The sequence below is a fragment of the Macaca fascicularis genome, chromosome 12 (assembly GCF_037993035.2).
Source record: "Macaca fascicularis isolate 582-1 chromosome 12, T2T-MFA8v1.1".
NCBI lineage: Eukaryota > Metazoa > Chordata > Mammalia > Primates > Cercopithecidae > Macaca > Macaca fascicularis.
This window is the reverse complement of record NC_088386.1, coordinates 67,225,970-67,248,886: the sequence shown is the minus strand read 5'-3', so window position 1 is coordinate 67,248,886 and position 22,917 is coordinate 67,225,970. Positions and strand designations below refer to the sequence as shown.

The 22,917-nt window shown below is 39.2% G+C and overlaps 1 protein-coding gene across 19 annotated transcripts in view; it reads right to left on the bottom strand.

Annotated features, from left to right (window-relative positions):
* The window catches only part of DYNC1I2 (dynein cytoplasmic 1 intermediate chain 2), a 60,221-nt gene extending 43,722 nt beyond the window's left edge, over nt 1-16,499 (bottom strand). For 11 of the 19 annotated variants that reach the window (XM_045367251.2, XM_045367253.2, XM_045367257.2 and 8 more), the window contains exons 1-3: nt 16,095-16,213; nt 13,719-13,835; nt 11,104-11,221 (exon numbers count right to left, since the gene is read on the bottom strand). In XM_045367251.2, coding sequence (XP_045223186.1) covers nt 11,104-11,221; nt 13,719-13,826 — 226 coding nt within the window. In that variant the 5' untranslated portion in view covers nt 13,827-13,835; nt 16,095-16,213. Of the gene's footprint in view, nt 1-11,103; nt 11,222-13,718; nt 13,836-16,094; nt 16,214-16,340 lie in introns of those variants that run through there. The other 8 variants (XM_045367252.2, XM_074009455.1, XM_045367249.2 and 5 more) reach the window with 1 other exon arrangement.
* Between the last annotated feature and the right edge of the window lie 6,418 nt (nt 16,500-22,917).

Sequence of the window (22,917 nt, the reverse complement as noted above, 5' to 3'; positions counted from 1 at the left end):
CTTAGACCTTGGCCTTCCAAGGATATAAAATTAACACTGCTGGCTTTTGGCCTGTGAAGAAACAACTAGAATATTTTTAGACCACAAAGGACCTGGGAATGCACCTAGATTTAGAATTAGCATTAAGTCTGGGTCAACCACTCAGAACTACACAGAAGTCTCAAGGGCAAAGGATAGCACATAGCTGAATTATTTTTCAAGTAGAAGAAAGCCTCTGGCAAGAAGGGGTTTTTATCAGGAAGAAAGACCTGGAAAAGCTAGACAGCCAAGTAAGGTGAATGTAGGGATTGGAAGTGTTGGTAGAAGACAGTGAAATGCAAGGAGTGAGATTTTGGGATGCATGTAACCCAAAGTTGTGAAGTCTCTTCTAAGCTCATCAATGATACTCAGTACTCAAACATAGCCCACGTTACAATAATGCCCCCTTCTGGACACAAGTGTTCTTAGCGTGGATTATTAAAATTTAAATAACTATTTTTCATACCTTACTTTTTTTTCTGACCTTCTGAAAGATGTTACTTTAAACCTTAACTCTCTGAAATATTAATTTATCCCTTCCCCTTGCTCCTTCTCTTCATAATGAGGTTTAAATATCCTCTACTAATCTCTCTTAAGTGTTTCATTTCCTTTATTCTCCTTTTCAATGTGATTCAGAGCATTACATTAAAATAAAAAAAAAAAAGAAAGAAGTGAAAATAAAATTTTAGCCCGGGTGTGGTGTGTCATGCCTATAATCTCAGCACTTTGGGGGACTGAGGCAAAAGGATTCCTTGATCCTAGAAATTCGAAACAAGCCTGGCCAGCATAACAAGACTCTGTCTCTCAAAAAATTAGCTGGGCATGGTGGTGCATGGCTGTAGTCCCAGCTACTCAGTAGGCTGAGGCGAGAGGACTGCTTGAGCCCAGGAGGTCAAGGCTGCAGTGAGCCATAACTGCACCACCGTATTCCAGCCCGGGTAACAGAGTGAGGCCCTGTCTCAAAAAATAATTAAATTAAATTAAAATACAATTTAGTTGTTGACCTAAAGCAAAATGGCTTTAATTCGCCCTTACCAGGTGGTAAGACATATATGACCTAGAAATAATGGAACAAAAATTTAGGTGTCTAGCCTGTGCTGGTACCAGGGGTAAAAATATAAGTAATATATTCTGCTTGCTCTCAAGAATCTCTAACAAAAGTAGTCAAGTTACCAAGTAATTAAGAATCTACCAGTAGGAAGGGATGGTGACTGATGCCTGTAATCCCAGCATCTTGGAAGGTCAAGGCAGGAGGATCGCTTAAAGCCAGGAGTTTGATACCAGCCTGCACAACATGGTGAGTCCCCATCTCTACAAAAATAAAAAAAATTAGGTGGCTATGATAGAGTGAGCCTGTAGTTCAAGCTACTCGGGAGGCTGAGGTGAAAGGATTGCTTGAGCCTGGAGGCAGAAGCTGTAGTTTGTGCCGCTGTACTCCAGCCTGAACAACAGAGTGAGATTCTGTTAAAAAAACAAAAACAAAAACAAAAAGAAAAGCAAAGAAAAGTTATGAGAGGTTTGATTAGCTGTATCTCTTTTTTCTTTAAACAAATTCTTTTTAGTAGGAAAAAAAAATCCACTTTAGGAAAACAATAGATTGATTTTTTAAAAATAAACCCAGTGTTTTTATACTATTATAATTTAAAAATATTTAATAAATACTCAAGGAGTACATTCTATATTGAAAAGAACAAGTATCCATCCTGAGTCATGACACAAAATAGATTTTTTACTGTGGTTTACTGTCAAAAAAGGTTTGAAAGCCATTGCCTTCATCCGTATCCTGTATTTTTCAGGCCAAATTATAAATAAGTACTGGACTTGTAGGCATATGTTTTAAGGATTATGACATGCACTTAGCCTAATTTTCTAAAGGTAATGAGATCTTCAGAAAGCCTTTAACCCTTCACAGATTCCATTATAATGGTAAATCTGCCAACAAGAAAGGGAAAAATCGTTTAGAAATAAGAACCTCAAAGAAAGGAAAAGATGTCTGTAGATCTAACTTGGAAACTTAGACTCTTACATCTAAACACAGTGTTAACCTTTTCTGGGAAGGAATAGTCAACACTGTTTATAGCTATTTGAGGAAACTCGTAATTCGATTGTTAATCAGCTCAAGCTGCTTTGATAAACACAATCTCACATGCCTTCACATTATTGAAAAGTTCAAATCGATATCATAAGCTAAATAAATTAAAGCAATGACATTTGAATTGTTTTTCAAAGCATATTTATTTACTGCTCCCTACAATGTTGTATCCTCACCAGAATTGAGTCTCCACTCTTAATTACTGACAGCTAAAAATTCTGAAGTTAAATAGTTCACAATAGATAAGCTAATATTTAATCAAGAGGAAGATACTATTCCACCCCACTGAGAAAAACCTTGGCTGAAAATTATGCCAGAAAATATATTCTGCAAAAAAATAAATTTTATTAATAATCTATTTATAAAATGACTGGAAATAAAATATGCTACCTTCCCCACTGTCTTGCAACTAATCCAAATATTCAACTAAAGTTTAAATCACATATAAAATGTTCTTCAAAACCTTCTATAGCCAATCATGTTCACTAAGGACATTTTTATTTTAAAAAGTAGCTACTTACTAAATTCTCTCTCCATGGCTTAATTTAGTAATAACATTAAACTAACAGTATGAGGCTTAGTGATATCTTTCTTCCTTCTCCCTTTCTCTCTCATATCTACACTCATAAACAACAAAAAAAAGTTGGCATAAAGAAACAAGGGGCTGGGTGAAGTGGTTCACGCCTGTAATTCCAGCACTTTGGGAGGACCAGGTGGGCAGATCATTTGAGGTCAGGAGTTCGAGACTAGCTTGGCCAACATGGTGAAACCCTGTCTCTACCCAAAATACAAAAATTAGCTGAGCTTGGTGGAAGATGCCTGTAATCCCAGCTACTCAGGTGGCTGAGGCAGGGGAATCGCTTGAACCTGGGAGGCGGAGATCGTACCATTGTACTCCAGCCTGGGAGACAGAGCAAGACTCGGTCTCCAAAAAAAGAAAAATAGCAAGGGAATGATCTCTTCTAAAGTTTATAGTCTAAACACGCCCATTCAAGATGAATATAAAAATAAAATACTAATACTACAATATTTACCCCCAGCAAAAAGCTTTTTTTTGAGTTCTAATTGATTAAGATAAAATCAGTTTGTTATTGGCTACAAATGGTTTATCAAGACATATTTTTTATCTTAACCAACTTTTCTCAGAGTCAACTCTCAAAAATCAGAGTCACCTAAGAGAAGCTATAAAACTAGGATAATTGGCTAGGCACGGTGGCTCACGCCTATAATCCCAGCACTTTGGGAGGCCGAGGTACACGGATCACGAGGTCAGGAGATCGAGACCATCCTGGCTAACACAGTGAAACCCCATCTCTACTAAAAATACAAAAAACTAGCCGGGCGTGGTGGCGGGCGCCTGTAGTCCCAGCTACTTGGGAGGCTGAGGCAGGAGAATGGTGTGAACCCGGGAGGCAGAGCTTGCAGTGAGCCGAGATCGCGCCACTGCACTCCAGCCTGGGTGACACAGTAAGACTCCGTCTCAAAAAAACAAACAAACAAAGTAGGATAATTGAAAGCTGGTTATAGCTACGATTAAACAAGTCAGTCTTTAGTCTCTACAGTAGTTTGGTTTAATGACCCATCTAAGACACTACCCTGCTTAAAACTCTATGAAAATGCCTTTCATCACCTATAAGGCTACAATTTTTTAAAATGTTGAAATCTCTCAGAAAATCCCTCAAAAATTTGTGACTTTGATTTATGGGTAAATTCTCTGTGAATGTGGGCTGGACTTAGTTTTTCTCTTCTAATGGACAGAATGTGGCAAAGGTGATGCTTTGTGACTTCCAAATCTGAGTCATAAAAAGGACAGTTTTCTTCTAACTCTCTTTTTCTCTTGGACTGTTCACTCTGGGAGAACCCAGCCAACATGCTACAAGGATACTCCAGTAGATCTGTGGAGTGGCCCACAAGGATGGGAACTCAGCTGTCCCGCTAGCAACCAACACCAACTTGCCAGCCATGTGAATGAACCACCATGAAGCAAGTTCTCAAGCCTCCGTCAAGACTTGAGATCACTAAAGCTCTAATTGAAATATTGACTTTGACCCAATGAGAAAACCTGAGCCAGAACCACCTAGCTAAGCTGCTACCAAATTCTTGACCAGCAGAAACTATGAGAGATAATAAATGTTTATTGTTATTTTGGGGAGAAAAAACAGATATAAGAAGAAATAGAAAATCTGAAGAGACTATAACTATTTAAACAACTTGAGCAGTTAGGGAGGCCAAGGCAGGAGGATCACTTGAGGCCAGGAGTTTGAAACCAGCCTGGGTAACATAGCAAGACCCCATCTCTATAAAAATTTTTTTTTAAACTAGCCAGGCATGGTGATACCTGCCTATAGTCCCAGCTACTTAGGAGGTTAGGCAGGAGAAGGACTTGAGCCCACGAGTTTGAAGCCACAGTGAGTTGAGATCACACCACTGCACTCCAGTCTGGGCCACAGACTGAGACCCTGTCTCTAAACTGCACCCCCACCCGCCGCCACACACACGTGCGCGCACACACACACACACTCCAAATGAATAACCCCAGCTCTCTACTCTCTGTAGAAAAAAGTCATAATCCAAGGCAGTTCTACAATGGAAATCTATCGAGTTTTTAAGAAACAGGCATCTTTTATAAATTATTCTACAAAATAGCAAAAACAAAAACTGACCAATTTATTTTAAAACCATAACCATGATGAAACATGAACATGGACAGTACAAGAAAATCAAAGGCAAACTTCATTCATTAGTACATATACAAAAAACCCTCAATAAAGTATTAGCTAATCTTTTTTCTTTTTTTCTTGAGACAGAGTCTCGCTCTGTGGCCCAGGCTGGAGTGCAGTGGCGCCATCTCTGCTCACTGCAAGCTCCGCCTCCAGGGTTCACACCATTCTTCTGCCTCAGCCTCCCGAGTAGCTGGGACTACAGGTGCCCGCCACCACGCCCGGCTCATTTTTTATAGTTTTAGTAGAGACGGGGGTTTCACCATTAGCCAGGATGGTCTCGATCTCTTGACCTCGTGATCCGCCTGCCTCGGCCTCCCAAAGTGCTGGGATTACAGGCGTGAGCCACCGCGCCTAGCCTGTGAGACGCTGTTTCTACTAAAAATACAAAAATTAGCTGGATGTGGTGGCAGCACGTTCCTGTAGTCCCAGCTACTCGGGTGGTTGAGGTGGGAGAACTGCTTGAGCCTGGGAGGGGCGGAGGTTGCAGGGAGCCAAAACCACACCACTGCACTCCAGCATGGGTGACAAAGTGAAACTCTGTCTCAAAAAAATAAATAAAAAAGATAAAATACATGCGAAACTTCATCTGCCACACCTGGAGGTGACTATTAGTAACTAAAGCAAAAAAGTAAACATGTCTCCTGCTTTTCTACCATTTAGGGTAACCAAAAAGCCCTAGTTATTGAGGAAACGCTCCCCTTTACAGAAGAACTTTAGCCAATAAACGTAGAACAAATGGCAGAATTACAAAAACAATGTTGCAACTCCTAATTAAATAACTTAGATGAGGATCGTCAGTAAGTATTAACACCATCAGATAAAAGGCTGATAAAGAAATGAATAGTCACATAGTGCCCAAGTATCACCCTCAGATATTACCTATTAGTCACAAGGGGGTAATTATGATGGAGAGATCAGCTTATCACAATTGTAACCCAAAAATGAAGCTCAGCATCGCTCAATAGCCAGAGAGATGTGCTACTGATGTGATACAATATGAAGGACACAACATCACTTATGAGATTTTCTTGCCAAAAAAGTTCAGCCTAAAGTGAATCAAGCTTATTTTCTTTTCTTTTTTTTGATAGGGTCTTGCTGTGTCTCCCAGGCTGGAGTTGAGTAGTGCGATCACAGCCAGCACCTCAACCTTGCAAACTCAATTGATCCTCCCACCTCAACCTCCACAGTAGCTGGGACTATAGGTACCTGCTATCATGTCTGGCTAATTTTTTTTTTTTTTTTTGTAGAGACAGGGTCTTGCCATATTGCCCACGCTGGTCTTGAACTCCTGGGCTTAAGCGATCCACCCACCTCAGCCTCCCAAAGCAATGGGATGACAGGTGTGAACCACCACGCACAGTATGAATTAGATCAAAATCAAGCTTTTTAATCTAACTTCCAGTTCAAAGGAAATATAAGGGATAAAAGCTAAATGTGAGAATGCCATCAGACAAACCCAGGAGGGGAGACAGTCTACAAACCAATTGGCCCACCCTCTTCAACAAGTAGATATCATGAGGCAAAAAGTAGTATGTGTGTGGAGAATATTCTAGATTTTTTAAAATTAGGAAGGGTATAGTGGCTCATGCCTATAATCCCAGCACCTTGGGAGGCCAAGGCTGAAGGATCGCTTGAGCCCAGGAGTTCAAGGCCAGCCCTGGCAGCACAGTGAGACCCCAACTCTACAAAAAAAAAAAAAAAAAAATTAGTTGGGCATGGTGGTGTGCACCTATGGTCCCAGCTACTTAGGAGGCTGAGGTGAGAGGATCACTTGAGCCTGGGAGGTTGAGGCTATAGCAAGACATGGTTGCACCATTGCATTCCAGCCTAGGTGACAGAGCAAGACCTTGTCTCAAAAAATAGTAATAAAAATTCAAAAAATAAAAACATATAGCAACGCAATGTATGTATGGTATAGCAACACTTTGGAGGGAAACAAACCAAATTTCTTGAGGGGAAGAAAAATGTTTGTGAACCTAGGACTATTTTGTAAAAGGAACACAGGGGGTGATTTTCTATACCAGATATTAGAATATAACACAAAGGTACAGTAATTAAAACTGGGTTGTGTAGAATCAAACAAATAGATCCATAGTGAAAATAGAGCCCAGAAATATATGGGAATTTACTGTATGACAAAGTTGGCATCAGACCTCAGTGGGGCGGGAAAGATAGACTAATAAATGGCATTGAGAAAATTAGCTAACTATACAGAGAAAAATTAGGTTGGATCCCTACCTCATATTTTAAAAAATATAACCCAAATATCTACATGTGAAGGGTACAACTATAAAATTAATATGAAAAACACAGAAAAATATATTTGCATCCACAACATAGGAAAGGATTTCTTTTTAAAAAGACCAAAAGCACACAAAAAAGGGTCATACTTTTTTGAGTATCCCCTATCCAAAACGCTTGGGACCAAAGGTGATAGATTATTTTGGATTTTGCAATATTTGCATTATACCTAGCAGTTCAGTATCCTAACTTAAAAATCTGAAATCTGAAACTCTCTAATCAGTATTTCTTTTGAGTGTCATGTTGGTGCTTAAAATGTTTCAGATTTTGGGGCATTCTGAATGCTGAATTTTTGGATTAGGAATACTTAGCCTGTAATTGCTAGATTTGACCATATCAAAATGAAGGATTTGACCATACCAAAATAAAGGATTCTGTTCAATGAAGAATACTATAAACAGTTAACAGGTAACAGATTAGGAGAAGGGTTTTTTAAAAGACTAAAACAGACAAAAGTCCTCCCTAAAATATACAAAATACACAAAGAATGCCTACAAATCAGAAGATAAAGAACCTCAATTGTAGTAAATGGGGAGAAGGATATGAATATGCAATTCGCAGAAGGGAAAACTTGAATGGTTAAAAGATATATAAAGAGGTGGTCAATCTCACTGTAATCAGATAAATGTATATTAAAACATTTCGATGTACCACTTTATATTCAAGTTAGCAAAAATTAGAAAGCTGGATAACATCCAGTCATGATGTGAATATGGTAAAGCAGTTACTTTTTCAGGCACTGGTAATGGGAGGCTAAACTTTGTAGCCATTCTGGAGAGTGATATGCAGAACCTAATTAAGCTAAGTCTTATATACAATAACACAGCAAGTCAATTCTTGGGCATACACCCCAGAGAAAGTATTCCACAGTTCTCAAGGGAAAAAACACATACTTTCTGCAGTGTTGTTTATGATGGTAAAGCAAAGAGACAAAAGGAAACTGAGTGCATAGCACTAGGGGAATGGATAAGTAAAATGTGGTACATAATAGGATACAGTGTATTAGAAATAAATACTAAATTTGTATATAGCAACATGGAATAAACAAAAGACATACAGCACTATGCCATTTATGTACATAAAGTGTGTATACACAGATATGTGAAACCTTGAAAAACAGAGGATAATCTGAAGGATGTATGGTTTTTTTTTTTTTTGAGAGGGAGTCTCGCTCTGTGGCCCAGGCTGGAGTGCAGTGGCCGGATCTCAGCTCACTGCAAGCTCCGCCTCCCGGGTTTACGCCATTCTCCTGCCTCAGCCTCCCGAGTAGCTGGGACTACAGGCGCCCGCCACCTCGCCCGGCTAGTTTTTTTGTATTTTTTAGTAGAGACGGGGTTTCACCATGTTAGCCAGGATGGTTTCGATCTCCTGACCTCGTGATCCGCCCGTCTCGGCCTCCCAAAGTGCTGGGATTACAGGCTTGAGCCACTAGGATGTATGTTAAAAATTCAAAAGTGGGCCGGGCATGGTGACTAACGCCTGTAATCCAAGCACGTAGGGAGGCCGAAGAGGGCGGATCACGAGGTCAGGAGTTCGAGACCAGCCTGGCCAACATGGTGAAAGCCCATCTATACTAAAGAGATAAAAAATTAGCCAGGTGTGGTGGCATGTGCCTGTAATCCCAGCTACTCGGGAGGCTGAGGCAGGAGAATCGCTTGAACCCGGGAGGTGGAGGTTGCAGTGAACTGAGATCACGCCATTGCACTCCAGTCTGGGCGACAGGGCAAGACTCCATCTCAAAAATCAAAACAAAAAATGAAAAACAAACAAAAAAAACTGCAAAAGCGGGCACTTAATGCATTAGTGGGAATGAGAATGGAATTAGATATGAGAAATGAGGGACACATACACAAACCCTAAAGAATGGTCTTTCAAGAATTAATGATGGAGATGGGCCATTGATACAGTTTGGACATCCCCTCCAAATCTCTTGTTGAGATATAATCCCCAGTGTTGGAAGTGGGGTCTACTGGGAGTTGCTTGGGTCATGGGGGCGGACCCCTCATGGTTTCGTTTAAAACTGTGTGGCATCTTCCCCCACCTCTTGCTCTTGCTCACTGCATGAGACATGCTGACACCCCTTTGCGTTGTGCCATGATTGGAAGCTTCCTGAGGCCTCATCAGAAGAAGTCAGCACCATGCTTCCTAAAAAGCTTGCAGAACCATGAGCCAATTAACCCTCTTTTCTTGTTTTGAGACGGTGTTTCACTCCTGTTGCCCAGGCTGGAGCACAATGGCCAGATCTCCGCTCACCACAACCTCTGCCTCCCGGGTTCAAGCAATTCTCCTGCCTCAGCCTCCCAAGTAGCTGGGATTATAGGCATGCGCCACCAAGCCCGGCTAATTTTATATTTTTAGTAGAGATGGGGTTTCTCCGTGTTGCTCAGGCTAGTCTCGAACTCCCGACCTCAGGTGATCTGCCCACGTCAGCCTCCCAAAGTGCTGGGATTACAGGCGTGAGCCACCCCACCCGGCCACCTCTTTTCTTTATAAGTTAACCAACCTCAGTATTCCTTCACAGTAACACAAAGAACTAACCCAGCCATAAATTAGGAAATATGAACACTTTGGGGGTGGGCAGATCATGAGGCCAGGAGTTTGAGACCAGCCTGGCCCATATGGTGAAACCCTGTCTCTACTAAAAGTACAAAAATTAGCCAGGCATGGTGGCACAAGCCTGTAGTCCCAGCTACTCAGGAGGCTGAGGCAGAAGAATTGCTTGAACCCAGGAGGTGGCAGTTGCAGTGAGCTGAGATTGTGCCACTGCACTCCAGCCTGGGAGAGAAAGTGAGACTCAGTCTCAAAAAAAACAAAAAGAAAGAAAAAAAGAAATATGAACAAGTGAGTTCAGTGAAACTAAAGTCTTAAGAAGAACATAAAAGAAAAAAAACCCTATAGGAGAAAAACAAAAGCCAATGCACAGAAAAAAAAGGTAACTCAAACAAAGGCTAACAAGCAACTTGGTTTAGTTACAAGAAAAAAGTGTTCTGATTCATTTACTTTTAAAATTGCATATTCAACATAAGCTTATTGAATAAATACATAAAATTAATATACTTCAGTCTTCAAATTCTACAAGAAAAGAAAAGGAGATGAAAGAAATAATTAAGCTGACCATAAGAGTAGCCAGCCTTTTCACCTTGAAACCTTTTAGAAATATCAGCTCTAAGGACAGTTATGTTGCAGTTTCACAACAAGCATAGGGCATTTACAATCTCCAGTATTTGTCCCCTGGACTAGATAAAATAAGCCCACAAACTAGCCCGAAAATGTTAGGTCTCTAAAGGATAAAGGCCATGTTAAACTAAACTACTATGTAACAGCACCCAGCACAGAACTATTTTAAGTAAGCATTTGTTCCTGATATGTAACTAGATTGCCTGTGTACCTCTACTATTTCAGCTTTTTTCGTCTAGTACTGTTATCAAAATTAATAACCCAGAAAAATAGTAAGATTAAGTCAAATCACTGCCAAAATAAGCTACCAAAATGATCTCCCTTATTAGCAATGACAGCAGAAGGCTATAAGCTTATCCTTCCAATCCTGTACCTTTGAATATTAATATATTTTGCATACTAACAATATAATTTTGATTGTATCTCTCTCTAATCTCCAGAAAGGAATACAGAGTTCAGATCAGGAATCCCAGTTATCTTTGAACTTAACACAGTATAGCACACAAAACTTGCTTAACAAATGTTTGTTGAAATAAATTACTGATTTAATAAGAGAAGTCAATTGGTAGTTCAGTATATGTTAATAATTACTCTTGCAGCTCTTTTGAACAAATAAAATAACCATGTACTAGCATATCTGGAAAAAAGACAATTCCAAATAAATTATAAGATTAATAATTTTAGAGACACAAGGAAAATATGTAAAATATATCAAGTCAACCCACTCAGTTATGTCTGAGCTGAACAGAATCTATGCTTATCTCTTATAAATGGATATATTCTTAACCTTACCAATGGGGGATTCTGGAGTTAGCCCCATGCTTTGAAGCAATGCTTCAGCTTCTCTTCTTTTTTTTTCAAGATCTGATTCTTCTTGCACAGGAGCAACAGCTTCCTTCTTCTGATCAGTCTAAAATTTTTAGGTTAAAAACTTACGTTTACATATAGTATGAAACATTTATTTGCAAAAATGTTTTAAATAATATGCTAACACTGTATACTTTTAAGGCATGAACTTAGTTTTGAGTACAGGTTAAGTTTTTTTATAGTCATTAAATGAAAATCATTCTCAACAGAGTTCTAGTAAATAACCTCCAAATGATATGTACTAAACTGCTCTATTTTATATGTAATCAAGGAGTTTCCACAAAAATTTTCCTAACAGATACACTCAAGAAGTACAGTCAACTTCAAATTATCTACAGTATGAAATTGCTGTCTATGGTTAGGAATAATAGACAATTTTCCCCAAGTGGCACAAAAGGTTAGATACAATATCACATACAATGAAAAAATTAAAGTGTAATTATTTAAGAGGTAACAAATTTTAAGTAAATGACAATATTTGTTGAAAACCAGTATCACAGACTTCTGTACAATGTCTTCATTTTATTTGGGATTGGGTTTTGTAAAATTAAACTCACTTTTGCATAGCACAAAACATTTTGTTATGAAAATTTTTGCCAGCTTTTATCTCAGCCATTTATAGTTTTAGCACAATCTTCTGGTTAAACTAGATAAACCTCAATACTCTCAGATCATCCAAGACATCTCAAGTAAAATGTAAGCTTTCCAAGGAAAAGTTTTTTTATGTAAATCTCAAATCCCTATGCCAACTAGACAACTATTACTTAGACATTGTCTGGAGTGAATTTTGTTAGCCATAACATTCTATACCATTTTGACTTAAAAGTCATCAGAAAAATTAATCAAAATAACGAAACAGGTTGTAGTATCAAGCTGATGCTTCACTGTTGATAAAAATATATTAATAGACTCACAGTTTAATATCATTGTGTTATCTCTTATAACATTTTTATAAACTTTGTTTTCTCCCATTGGTCTGTGTGACTCAATAGTTTTATAAACTTTAAATTAGGTATAAATCACGCAATAGATATCCCTTAGAAGCCACTTTTGCCAGTTATGGCCATCATTAGAAAACAAAAATGAAATCTGCTCTTAGCACAGAAATGTTTAGGGTTATAAACATTTTTTTGGAATAGCTCTGCCAACCTGAATCATGCTTCTACCAGTCAGCTTTTAATCTAATAGCTAATGTAAAGCTCCAACCCTCTTATAATGTATCACAGAAAGGTGCAGAATAAACTAGCAAATTTTTCAATTACAGGCCTTTACAGCATCATAGTAAAGCTGCACATAAATTGTACCTTCAACTTTTCTACTACTTATTTTTCTCTTAGTCCCCAAGAGATAGTTCTGGCAGTCTTGGCTATTATTTATGCTATCATATATAAAAACTTGGTCCTAAAGACACACAGGAAAAAGTACCTTACGCTAGCTATTTAAAAGATATCTGCAGTAAAAGTACACAGATATGTCTAAAGAGTTTCCATAGGGATAAAAGTATATTTCAATGTAGGAACAAGTAAAATGTCTCCAGCTCAGGGTCTATGTACATTTGCTGTATATAACGTGATGCATATTTCTGATACAAAAAATCAAAAGAAGTACCTGGTCCACCTTTATGGTACCATCATACCTACTACTCGGTAAAAATATTTCAATGACTAACTCATAAGAGATAAGAACAAATCCCTTAGTCAATTAAATCATCTATTATGTATATTTTATTTGCCATTAATATTATCCATTCTTACAAATTAGCAGTTCAGACTAGCAAAATATTCAGATAAATTCAAAGTCCAAACTAAGTTATGATATATATATACCATATTTATGAGCTATTATAATATAGACCTCTTGGCTGAGTGTGGTGGCTCACGCCTGTAATCCCAACACTTTGGGAGGCTGAGGTAGGAGGACTGTTTGAGCTCAGCGGTTGGAGACCAGCCTCGGTAACATGGCAAAACCCCGTCTCTACAAAAAATACAAAAATTAGCCTAGCATAGTGACATGTGCCTGTAGTCCCAGCTACTCCAGAGGCTGAAGTGGAAGGATTACCTGAGTCAGGGGAGATTGAGGCTGCAGTGAGTTGTGATCACACCACTGCACTCCAGTCTGAGTGACACAGTGAGACGCTGTCTCAAAAAAAAAAAAACCCCAAAACAAAAAAAAATACAGATGCACCTTACTTTATAATAAATATACTCCTAGAAGACTAAATATGTAAACTGAACTTTTATAAATGAAATTTTAGAAATGCATCAATCTATATGAAATTGTTTTTAAAAATATTTTATCAGTTTTGTCATTTTCACATATCTTGCTTCTTTCAAGATTTACTTATAGTGCTATGTCTGCAGTCAGAACTGCCAGATTTTTAAGTATCCTGAAACTATTAGGTTTGTGCAAAAGTAACTGCAGTTTTTGCCATTACTTTTAACCACAATTACTTTTGCACCAATCTATATGTAAATACATAAATATGTGAAATAAAACACAATTACTTTATGTTGTTTATTTAAGAAAAAAAGGAAACATACTTCTTTTTTTTTCCTTTCTTCTTCTTTTCTCTTCTTTTCCTCTCTGATTTGGGCCAGTCGCTGCTTCTTACGTTCCAACTCAGCCTTTAATTCACTTTTGTCTGACATGTTTGTGACCTTAGAAACATGTAATCGTTACATTAGTAAAAGCAGTACAGTTGAAAAAACTAGTGTTCCAAGAAGAGAACTGTCCCAAAAGGCCATATAGTTCAATGCTATCTCAAAAGAGCACAAAAATCTTACTTTTAAAATAATGGGGCTGGGCAGTAGCTTACTTTGGGAGGCTAAAGTGGGAGGATTGCTTTCAGGCCATGAGTTTGAGACCAGCCTGGGCAACACAGCAAGACCCCATCTCTACCAAAAAAAAAAAAAAGGCAAGAAAAATAAAAAATTAGGGGGGCATGGTGGCATGTGCCTGTAGTCCCAACTACTTGGAAGGATTGCTGGAGCCCAGGAAGTCAAGGCTGCAGTGAGCCGTGATCATGCCAAAGCACTCCAGCTTAGGCAGCAGAGCGTCTCTAAAAAATAAACTTTTAAAAAATAAAATAAAGGAAGCATATATATTATTACTAAGACTTAAAAAATGTATAAACAAATATATATAATATACCTAGAGTAGAGCACAGTAGCTAGCCTATAGTAAGCACTTTAATGTTTGCATACACAATGTCTCAAAGTTTTTGATGACAATATAGTAGGTACCCAAGATAAAGGTCAAAACTGGCTCTTAAAACAGAGGACAAGGTTTGGCATTTAGAAGCTCTTAAGCTATATGACAGGGATCAAAACTATTACCAATTCTATTGCATTCATAGAAACTTGACAAAAAACAATAGGAAGTCAAACTGAAAATTTCTGTAAGTTCTAAAAGTGCTGTAGTAATACTAAAGACAAGCAAAATGCCAGAGTTACCATCATTAGCTATCAAATCAAATGACTTTGTATTTCTCCACAACAACACCTTACCTATATCTTGTGATGGCACTTTTAGCACAATTATTTGTGGACATACCTGAAATGTTCCCTATTAGATTGTAATGTACTTGAAATCAGGGACTGTTTTTTAGTTATTTTTGTCGTCTTCACAACATCCGGCAGAAGGATCTTAACATTACAATTGACACTGGCTAATGAATAATAGATACGGTAGACAGAATTACAAACTGAGCTTCAAAAACTAATTGCATTAACACTACTTCAGCTTGAGTTTTAGGAAGAAGCAATGAATTAGGATTTTTTTTTTTTTAAAGTAGCCTAGCAGCTGAGCATAAGGCAGGAGCCAGGAACTCGTTACCTTTTCCACAGGATTGACTTATTGCCTAATGATCAATCTCTTTCAATGTCCCTGTACAAGTGAAGTATTAAATGCTTTAGATCAAGAAAACTAGGAGAATAACCTCTGACAGTTTTGTATTCCCAGAGGTTAGGGAAAATCTCTTAAAAAGCACAATTGTTAAATCTGAATAAAGGTAAGTCAGTCAAGAGGAGAAATTCACCTACTAACAAATGGATAAAGCAAATTTCAGCTACTAAACTCCATTAAGACTGGCAAGCGAATTGACAATTTTCAAGCATACGAAAAGGATGAAAAGTTGACATGGCAGACCCTGAAATACATACACAGTATTTGTTTGAACAAACTAAAAGCAAGTGAACGTGTTTCTTATTCCACCCTTTCTACACCTCTAAACAGCTCCATCCAAACGGCTGGTGAAGAGAACTTCCATACGTAACTGTATGCTACGCTAGGCATATTATGCTTTGCTCAACGTCAACTGTAAAATAGATATACCAACACTAATTGATATTAAAACAAGCGCATTTTTAGTTAAAGCCCAACAACAAAGTCTTGACCAGCTGAACTATAGCTGACCAATCCTCTCATCCTCACAGAAGCCAGAGCCTTCCTCCATGACTGACATGTTCACGTTCTTAAAACTCAAGAGAAGAGAAACTCTAGAGTTTTGTGCTAGAACCTCCGTGTTCGGGGACTTTCCATCACACTTAAGGTGAGAGGAGACCCTATAAAGGCAAGTAGAGATGGCCTTAATTTGTAAAATGGGGCAAGGCAAAAAGGAATCACCTTCTCCCCTGGGGTCACCGCCAGGAGGGCGCGGTCCAGGGCAGGGAGTCCAGGAGAAGCAAGTGGGCGCCGGAGAAGCCTCAAGGCTCCCCAGGCCGCCTCTGGAGGGTCGAGAAGGGAAAGGAGTGGACTCCTCTCGCCGCGCCGCCCTGAGTCACCGCACCCGGGTCTCCCCGCCTTTCCTCCCCAAAGCCGGGCCGGGCGGGGCTGTCAGCAGGAACTGCCAAGCCGCCCTTCGAATTGCGACGTGGAACACAGGCGGGGAGGCCTTGAGGGATCAACAGTCAACTCACCTGCCAGGTGACTGGATGAGGAAGAAACCTCCCGCTTGCAACTTCCCGGTAATGTCTCTCGCCTAAGCCCCCAACACCAACTGTAGCCACCACCAGCTCCGCAGCTTTCCAAAGCACACAAAGAGGGATGGGCGGCGGCTGCTACGGCGAGAGCTTAGGGACAAACATCCTCACCAGAACGAGGTCGCTCCCAGAAATAAAAGGTGGGGCCCTGCCACGAGGAATTATAGCTCCTCCGTGACTTACCTGTCGTAAAGCAGAAGCCGGTAGATAAAACAAAGAACCCAGCAAACCCAGGGGCCTTAAGTATTTCCGCTTTGCCAAAAACTGGAAAACTACGCCTAATATCCTCGGGCCAGGAATCCAACTACCGCCCTTGCCTTACAAACTGACACGACCGGGAAGAACTACAAGCCCCGGCAACAAGGAAAATCTGCGTGCGACGAGCAGTGCATTCTGGGAATTGCAGTCGCTGGGCGTTGCAAGGTGTGCTGGGACATGTAGTGTGTCCCCTCCTTTAGGTTTCCAACTCCAAGGCCTTCTTCCGTTGAGAAGCTTCTCTGTATTCTCGTCTATTGATCCGTGCTCACAGTGTAGTATGTGTTGTAGTGTAAGATCTTTGACCCAACATTGGCGGAATTTTAAGAAGGGCTATTTTCCAGTGGTGAACCTGTGAATCACACTGCTGCACATTTGGTGAAGACACGAAGTAGACTTTTTAGGATGTAAAACATATATATATGTACATACCTATGTAAGTTTTAGGGAAAAAATGTCTTATAGAGGCTTCATGTGGCATCTTAGGCAAAATCTAAATAAAAATATGTCAACCGACATAGCAAATAATTCTTCAGTATTTTGTTGCAGTGTGGTAGCATTTTGGTTTTCTCTCAAAGAATTTTAGGAGATAAAGCATTTTGTACTATTAGACTCTCAAACCAAGCTAGAATGTTTTCCACAGTTAGATTTTTAACATACAAAGAAAAGTTACTGGAACATGAATTTACCGGCAATGTATGCGTTGATACACCTTTTTAAAGTTTAAATAATTTAAAGCATTATTTGGCAGGAGTTAAAGCTAACATCGAGGCAATATCTTTCCTATGTTATAGAAAACTGATTGTTCTAGAAGTTCTAGATATTGCCCAAGTCTAGAATGAACCTTTATGATTCAAATTCCAAGTCATTGGGTTTGTGGTCTTTTTCTTACCTTTCTCTGTATTATCTGTGGTCTTTCGTATAGAAAAAAAATCCTAAAAATGAATTTGAGAAAGAAAATCCTTGGCTTTCCACAGCTTTTCCCAATAACCTAACATTCAAAGAGCTTTATAGCTATGTTATTTTCTTACTTCTTTCCTAATATTTAGTTTTCATTTATTAATTTGAAAAAAAATATATTATTGATTGCCTACCATATGCCAGGAATGGTGATGGGTGCTGTATTAAGAGCTAAAATGGACCAGGCGCGGATGTAATCCCACACTTTGGGAGGCCGAGGCAGGCAGATCACCTGAGCTCAGGAGTTAGAGACTAGCCTGGGCAACATGGTGAAACCCCGTCTCTACAAAAAATAAAAAAATTAGCAGGGTGTGGGGTGTGTGCCTGTAGTCCCAGCTACTCACGAGGCTGAGGCAGGAGGATGGCTTGCGCCTAGGAGGCGGAAGTTACAGTGAGCTGAGATCGCACAATTGCATTCCAGTCTGGGAGACAGAGCAAGACCCTGCCTCAAAAAACGAAACAAAACAAAACAAAAAACTGCACATCCTTCTTCTCAAGGGAGAAAGACAGGACACTCACTCAACTAATTATGGATGGCGTCTGACTGATAGTTTAACTTACGATTTTTTTTTTCTCATTATGATGGGCTTATTAGAGTAAAATGCATTTTCAACATATATTTTCGACTTAAAATGGGTTTATCAGGACATAACTCAAGGAGCATCTCTATAATGATGGGATTAGGTAAGGAAGTCATAGAAACACCTGGAAAAACTTTTCAGGAAACTTCTGGAAGGAGGTGATTCTAGAGCTCAGTCTTTGATTCTCAGAGGCTGAGTAGAAGAAGTTAGCCAAGCAGATTCAGAAAGGTACCTTGGGAAGAGAAAAAAATATGGACAAAGGACAGAGGTGTGAGAGCATAGAATGCTGGTGAATCTGGAAATAATTCACAGTGGCCATAGGCTAAGACAGGAACTGGGAAATGAAGCCATAAGCAGGGGCAAAGTCGCACATCCCAGTTTAGATTTAGTCCTACAGATTGTGTAAATCCACTGATAGATTTTAAGCGGGTGCATGGTATGATAAGGTTTGCATTTTAGGTAGCTGACCTTTCAAAGTAGTCTGGAGAAAGACTAACATGCTGGTTATTTTCTTTGCCCCCCAGATTCATTTCCTGCCCTTCTCTGCTAAGCTCTATGCCTCTGAGGGTTGACCTCAGTTTCTTTAAGGACTGCCTTGTGATTGGACATAAAGAAGGCCAAGGCAAGGATATCAGAAAGTGGGTAGAAAGGGAAATTGGGGCGTCTCTTCCTTGCTCCTTCCTTCTTTGAGTGTCACATGTCCGGCAACAGCTTCATTCCTTCATGACTATAGTAGCTGCCAGATGGCTCTTTCTCCATGGCTCTAGTTTTCGCCGGGCTCTCTGGTGATTTTATGTTCTCCTTTTATCTCTTGAACACCTCCTCTGTAGCTAGTCTCTGAGTGCCTCATCATCTCTTGTTTGTTCCCTTACTACCTGCTCACCCCTCTGTAACTCGTCCTTTCATTAAAGTATTTTCATATGAACTATCTTGTGAATTCTGTTTCTTGTTGAGACCCTTATTGATACAGCTTGCCTAGAGGGATGAGAGGTGGAGAAAAGAGGTAAGGTAGAGACTGGAAGCAGGGAATGCAACTGGAAGACTTTTGGGTAGAGCCAGCATTTATAAATGCATGAACTAATGCATCATCAGTGAGAATTAAGAAAAGCAGATGGATTGGAGAGATGTTAAGATTATGTGAGACTTCTACAGCAGTAAAACAGACTAGATACCCCTTCCCACTGAAAACCACTAAATATGCTGACTGGATAATATAGCTTTTAGGTGGGTACAGTGGCTCTTGCCGGTAATCCCAGCACTTTGGGAGGCCAAGGTGGAAGGATCACTTGAGCGCAGGAGTTTGAGACCAGACTGGGCAAGATGACAAAACCCCATTTCTATAAAAAATTTAAAAATTAGGTATGATGGCACTCACTTGTAGGCCCAGCGACTTGGGAGGCTGAGGGCAGGAGGATTGCTTGAATCCAGGCATTTGAGGCTGCAGTGAGCTATAATCGCACCATTGCACTCCAGCCTGGGTGACAGAGTGACATCCTGTTGCTTAAACAAATAAAATTTTAAAAAATGTTTTAAGATATAAAATATGTAACTAAAAAAACCCCATGTTTTTGTTGTTTTATTTTTAACACTTTTTTGAAGAAACCCATTATCAGCACTGATTAGAAAGACTGTACCCTGGACATTACATAGTTCAAACCACTATGTCTTCCTACTTTTTAAGTTGGAAGGGCTGAGGAGGAATCCTAATAAGCGTACGTGCTGCAGGGTGTTTTTGAAAGGGAGAATTTGCATTTTAAAAATTCTTATAATGGTTTGTAGGAGAGGGTAGAAATATATACAGATGAATTTGTTGAACAAATTCATATCTGGATTTACATTTGAGTTCAATATGCCAATGTTTGCAAAATTTTAATACAATTAATATATTGACATAATGCAGGATTTCATTTATATAGAATGCAAATCAGGTAAAACTAATGAAATGTCAGAATAGTGGCTATTGAGGTATAGGGGTATTGATGGCAAGAGACATGGGGAGGCTTTTTTTCATTTCTTCATCTGGTGGGGGTTACACACATTTACATATCTGTAAAACATTCATCGACCTCTACCCTCAACATGGGTCCTTTTTATTGTATGTATGTTATATTAAAAAAATAGTTAAGAAAAAAGTAGCTATTAAACCAAGGGACTTAAACAAATGTATAAAACATCAAAAAGATGTAGCAAACACCAAATTGGAAGAGGAAGGAATTTGAAGGGGTTAAAAATGTATTCTGCTACCCAGCAGTTCAGGCATCTCAAAATATTCCAGGAACTCTAGTACGTCCCAAGTAATCAGCTAGAGCATCTGTAGCCATTTGTTGATAACCCTGTTATATACATCCTCATCATACAAGTTTTTAATGAAATTATGTTGTGAAAAGAAAGTTGTGGCTCCATAGCAATGCATGAAACTTTCTAGTAATTATACTTTCAGTGTTCTTGTGTAAATGTCACTTGATTGGTTTATAACTTTGCTAAAATGACATGTAAAATTTAATACACACATTCTTGTGACCTTCTTACCATGCAAAGAACATATTTCCCAAGACCTTTTCATAAATATTGGATCGTTATTATTTTTTCCACATTTTAATCAGAGGCCCTCTAAGATTTCACTTTGGTTAAGTTCACGAGGTTTCTACCAGATTGCCTGTGGAATCTTAAGATTGTTCGTTCTTCTCATGTTAACAGCTCTGAGTCACTTGTGTTTTTAATTTTTTTCTAAATATTTCCACTTCACCTTCGGGAAATGTATTTGACCCTTTTAGAAACATTGGCATAAGAAAATATTTTCTTCCAACTTTGGAAACTATCTTGACTTTCCCATTTCCTCCCATGTCTAAGAGAAGCTCTTTAAGAAACTATCTTCACTCAAGGGAGTGTTAATGAGCCGACCAGCAAGTCTCTGATAATTTAACAGCATTACTTTTCTATTATCCTTATTATTGTTCTAGTCTGTATTTTTCCCTTTGGAGTGTTTGCTGCATTGTTAACTTAATATAGGTTTTTTTTTCATTATTACCTCTACTTGTCTTGATGCACATATTTTCTCTCTTAGTGTCAAAATAAGGTGATGGTGAATTATGAGTCCCTTCTGAGCCTAGAATACTTTTGTAATCTGGTAACCTTTGGCATGAAGCACATATCCTAGTGAATGATGGAGCACTTAAGAGTGATTCGCCACTGAGCATTACAGAAAATAGGCTGAGGGGCTCACAAATTCAAGGCAAGTTCCTTCTACTCAGCATGGTGTATATACTGCACTCTCACTTTCCTACCCCCTATTATGTGGTTAAGAGAGAGGAGATAATGATGGCTTCTTAAAGTTACTGATAATGCACTAAAAAAAACTCTGTTAGGTGTAATGGTTTTAAAAGGTAGAATGAAAACACAGCTAGGAGATCAACACAAAAGGAATCATTTTCTGATAGAGATGGTGAGCCTGTGCTCTTGATAACACACACACGCAACTCCCATTAACTATAATGGGAATTATGAGTGCCCTGTTAAAGGAACATATACCCCCAAAATGTGGTAGGGGGATACTCTTTCTTCACCAGAGTTTCTTGTACTGATTTAGTTTCTTATGGTAGAATAAAATATTGTATTATATTTTTAATTCCTCTTGACTATTCAATATATCATCTTTTGAATGTGGGAATGTAAAATAAAAATTGCTAATTGGCAGGTAGAATATATTTAAACAACCACAGACCCTATGTAAAGCCCAAACCAGACCCAGATTGATTAATTTTCAGGCTAGAAGCATTGACCTGTAATACTCCTCACTGAATAAATATTTATTCAACATTTGACCTTACTGACTTTAGATAAATTTAAGAGTGGTTAAGACTTTCAACATTAATGTTGAAATGAGCTTCTAATTATGGAGAGCTGTTGATTAACAACATGCACAGATTTGCATAATGAGAAAAGAGCTGTGGTTTGCTCAGTGATCTTTCCAGGTATACATAAGTATAGAAATATAGAAATCTTGATCACCGACAGAATTTTAGGGTTGTGTTGTTTTGTTTTGTTTTGTTTTTGAGACGGAGTCTCGCTCTGTCACCCAGGCTGGAGTGCAGTGGCGGGATCTCTGCTCATTGTAAGCTCCACCTCCCGGGTTCAAGCCGTTCTCCTGCGTCAGCCTCCTGAGTAGCTGGGACTACTGGCACCCGCCACCACGCCCGGCTAATTGTTTTTTTTTTTTTTTTCATATTTTTAGTCGAGATGGGGTTTCACCATGTTAGCCAGGATGGTCTCGATCTCCTGACCTCATGATCCGCCCACCTCGGCCTCCCAAAGTGCTAAGATTACGGGTGTGAGCCACCGCACCCAGCCAGAATTTTAGTTTTTAAAATGTTGTTTGTGGATATGCTTGAATGTGTGTGTGTGCACACGCGTACAGAGAAATATTCACACAAATGTAACACCATTTCCTGAGTTCCCAAGCTGTGCATCCAACTCTCCACTGGCTATCTCCTGGAGATCCTGCAGGAGATTCCTCAAATTCTACATGTCTACAACTGAATTGTCACCTTTCCTAACAAGCCTGTTCCTCCTCCCCTGTTTCCGACCTCACTGATAAAACCATCAGTCAACCAAGCCACAATCTTCAAAATCATCCTATTTCAGATTTCATATCCTCCACGTTTGTTGATTCCATCTCCTACATATTTTCTGGAGGCAACAGGAAGACATTTGTAGTGTGAGTGGGCAGGCTGTAGCAAGCATGAATCTAGCATCAGATCTAGGCAGATGGTCTTCCTGAGAGAAGGGTGAACACAGGAAGTGAGAATCCAGCCATGGGACTGGCAGTGCAGAAATTCAGGCAAGATAGTCCCAAGCTCAGATAACTAACAGATTAGTGGGGAAACGAAGCAGTAATGAGTGAATGCCGGGGTTGGAGACATAAGATGGGGAATATATTCCTGGAACTGGGATGGCAAGCAGGACGT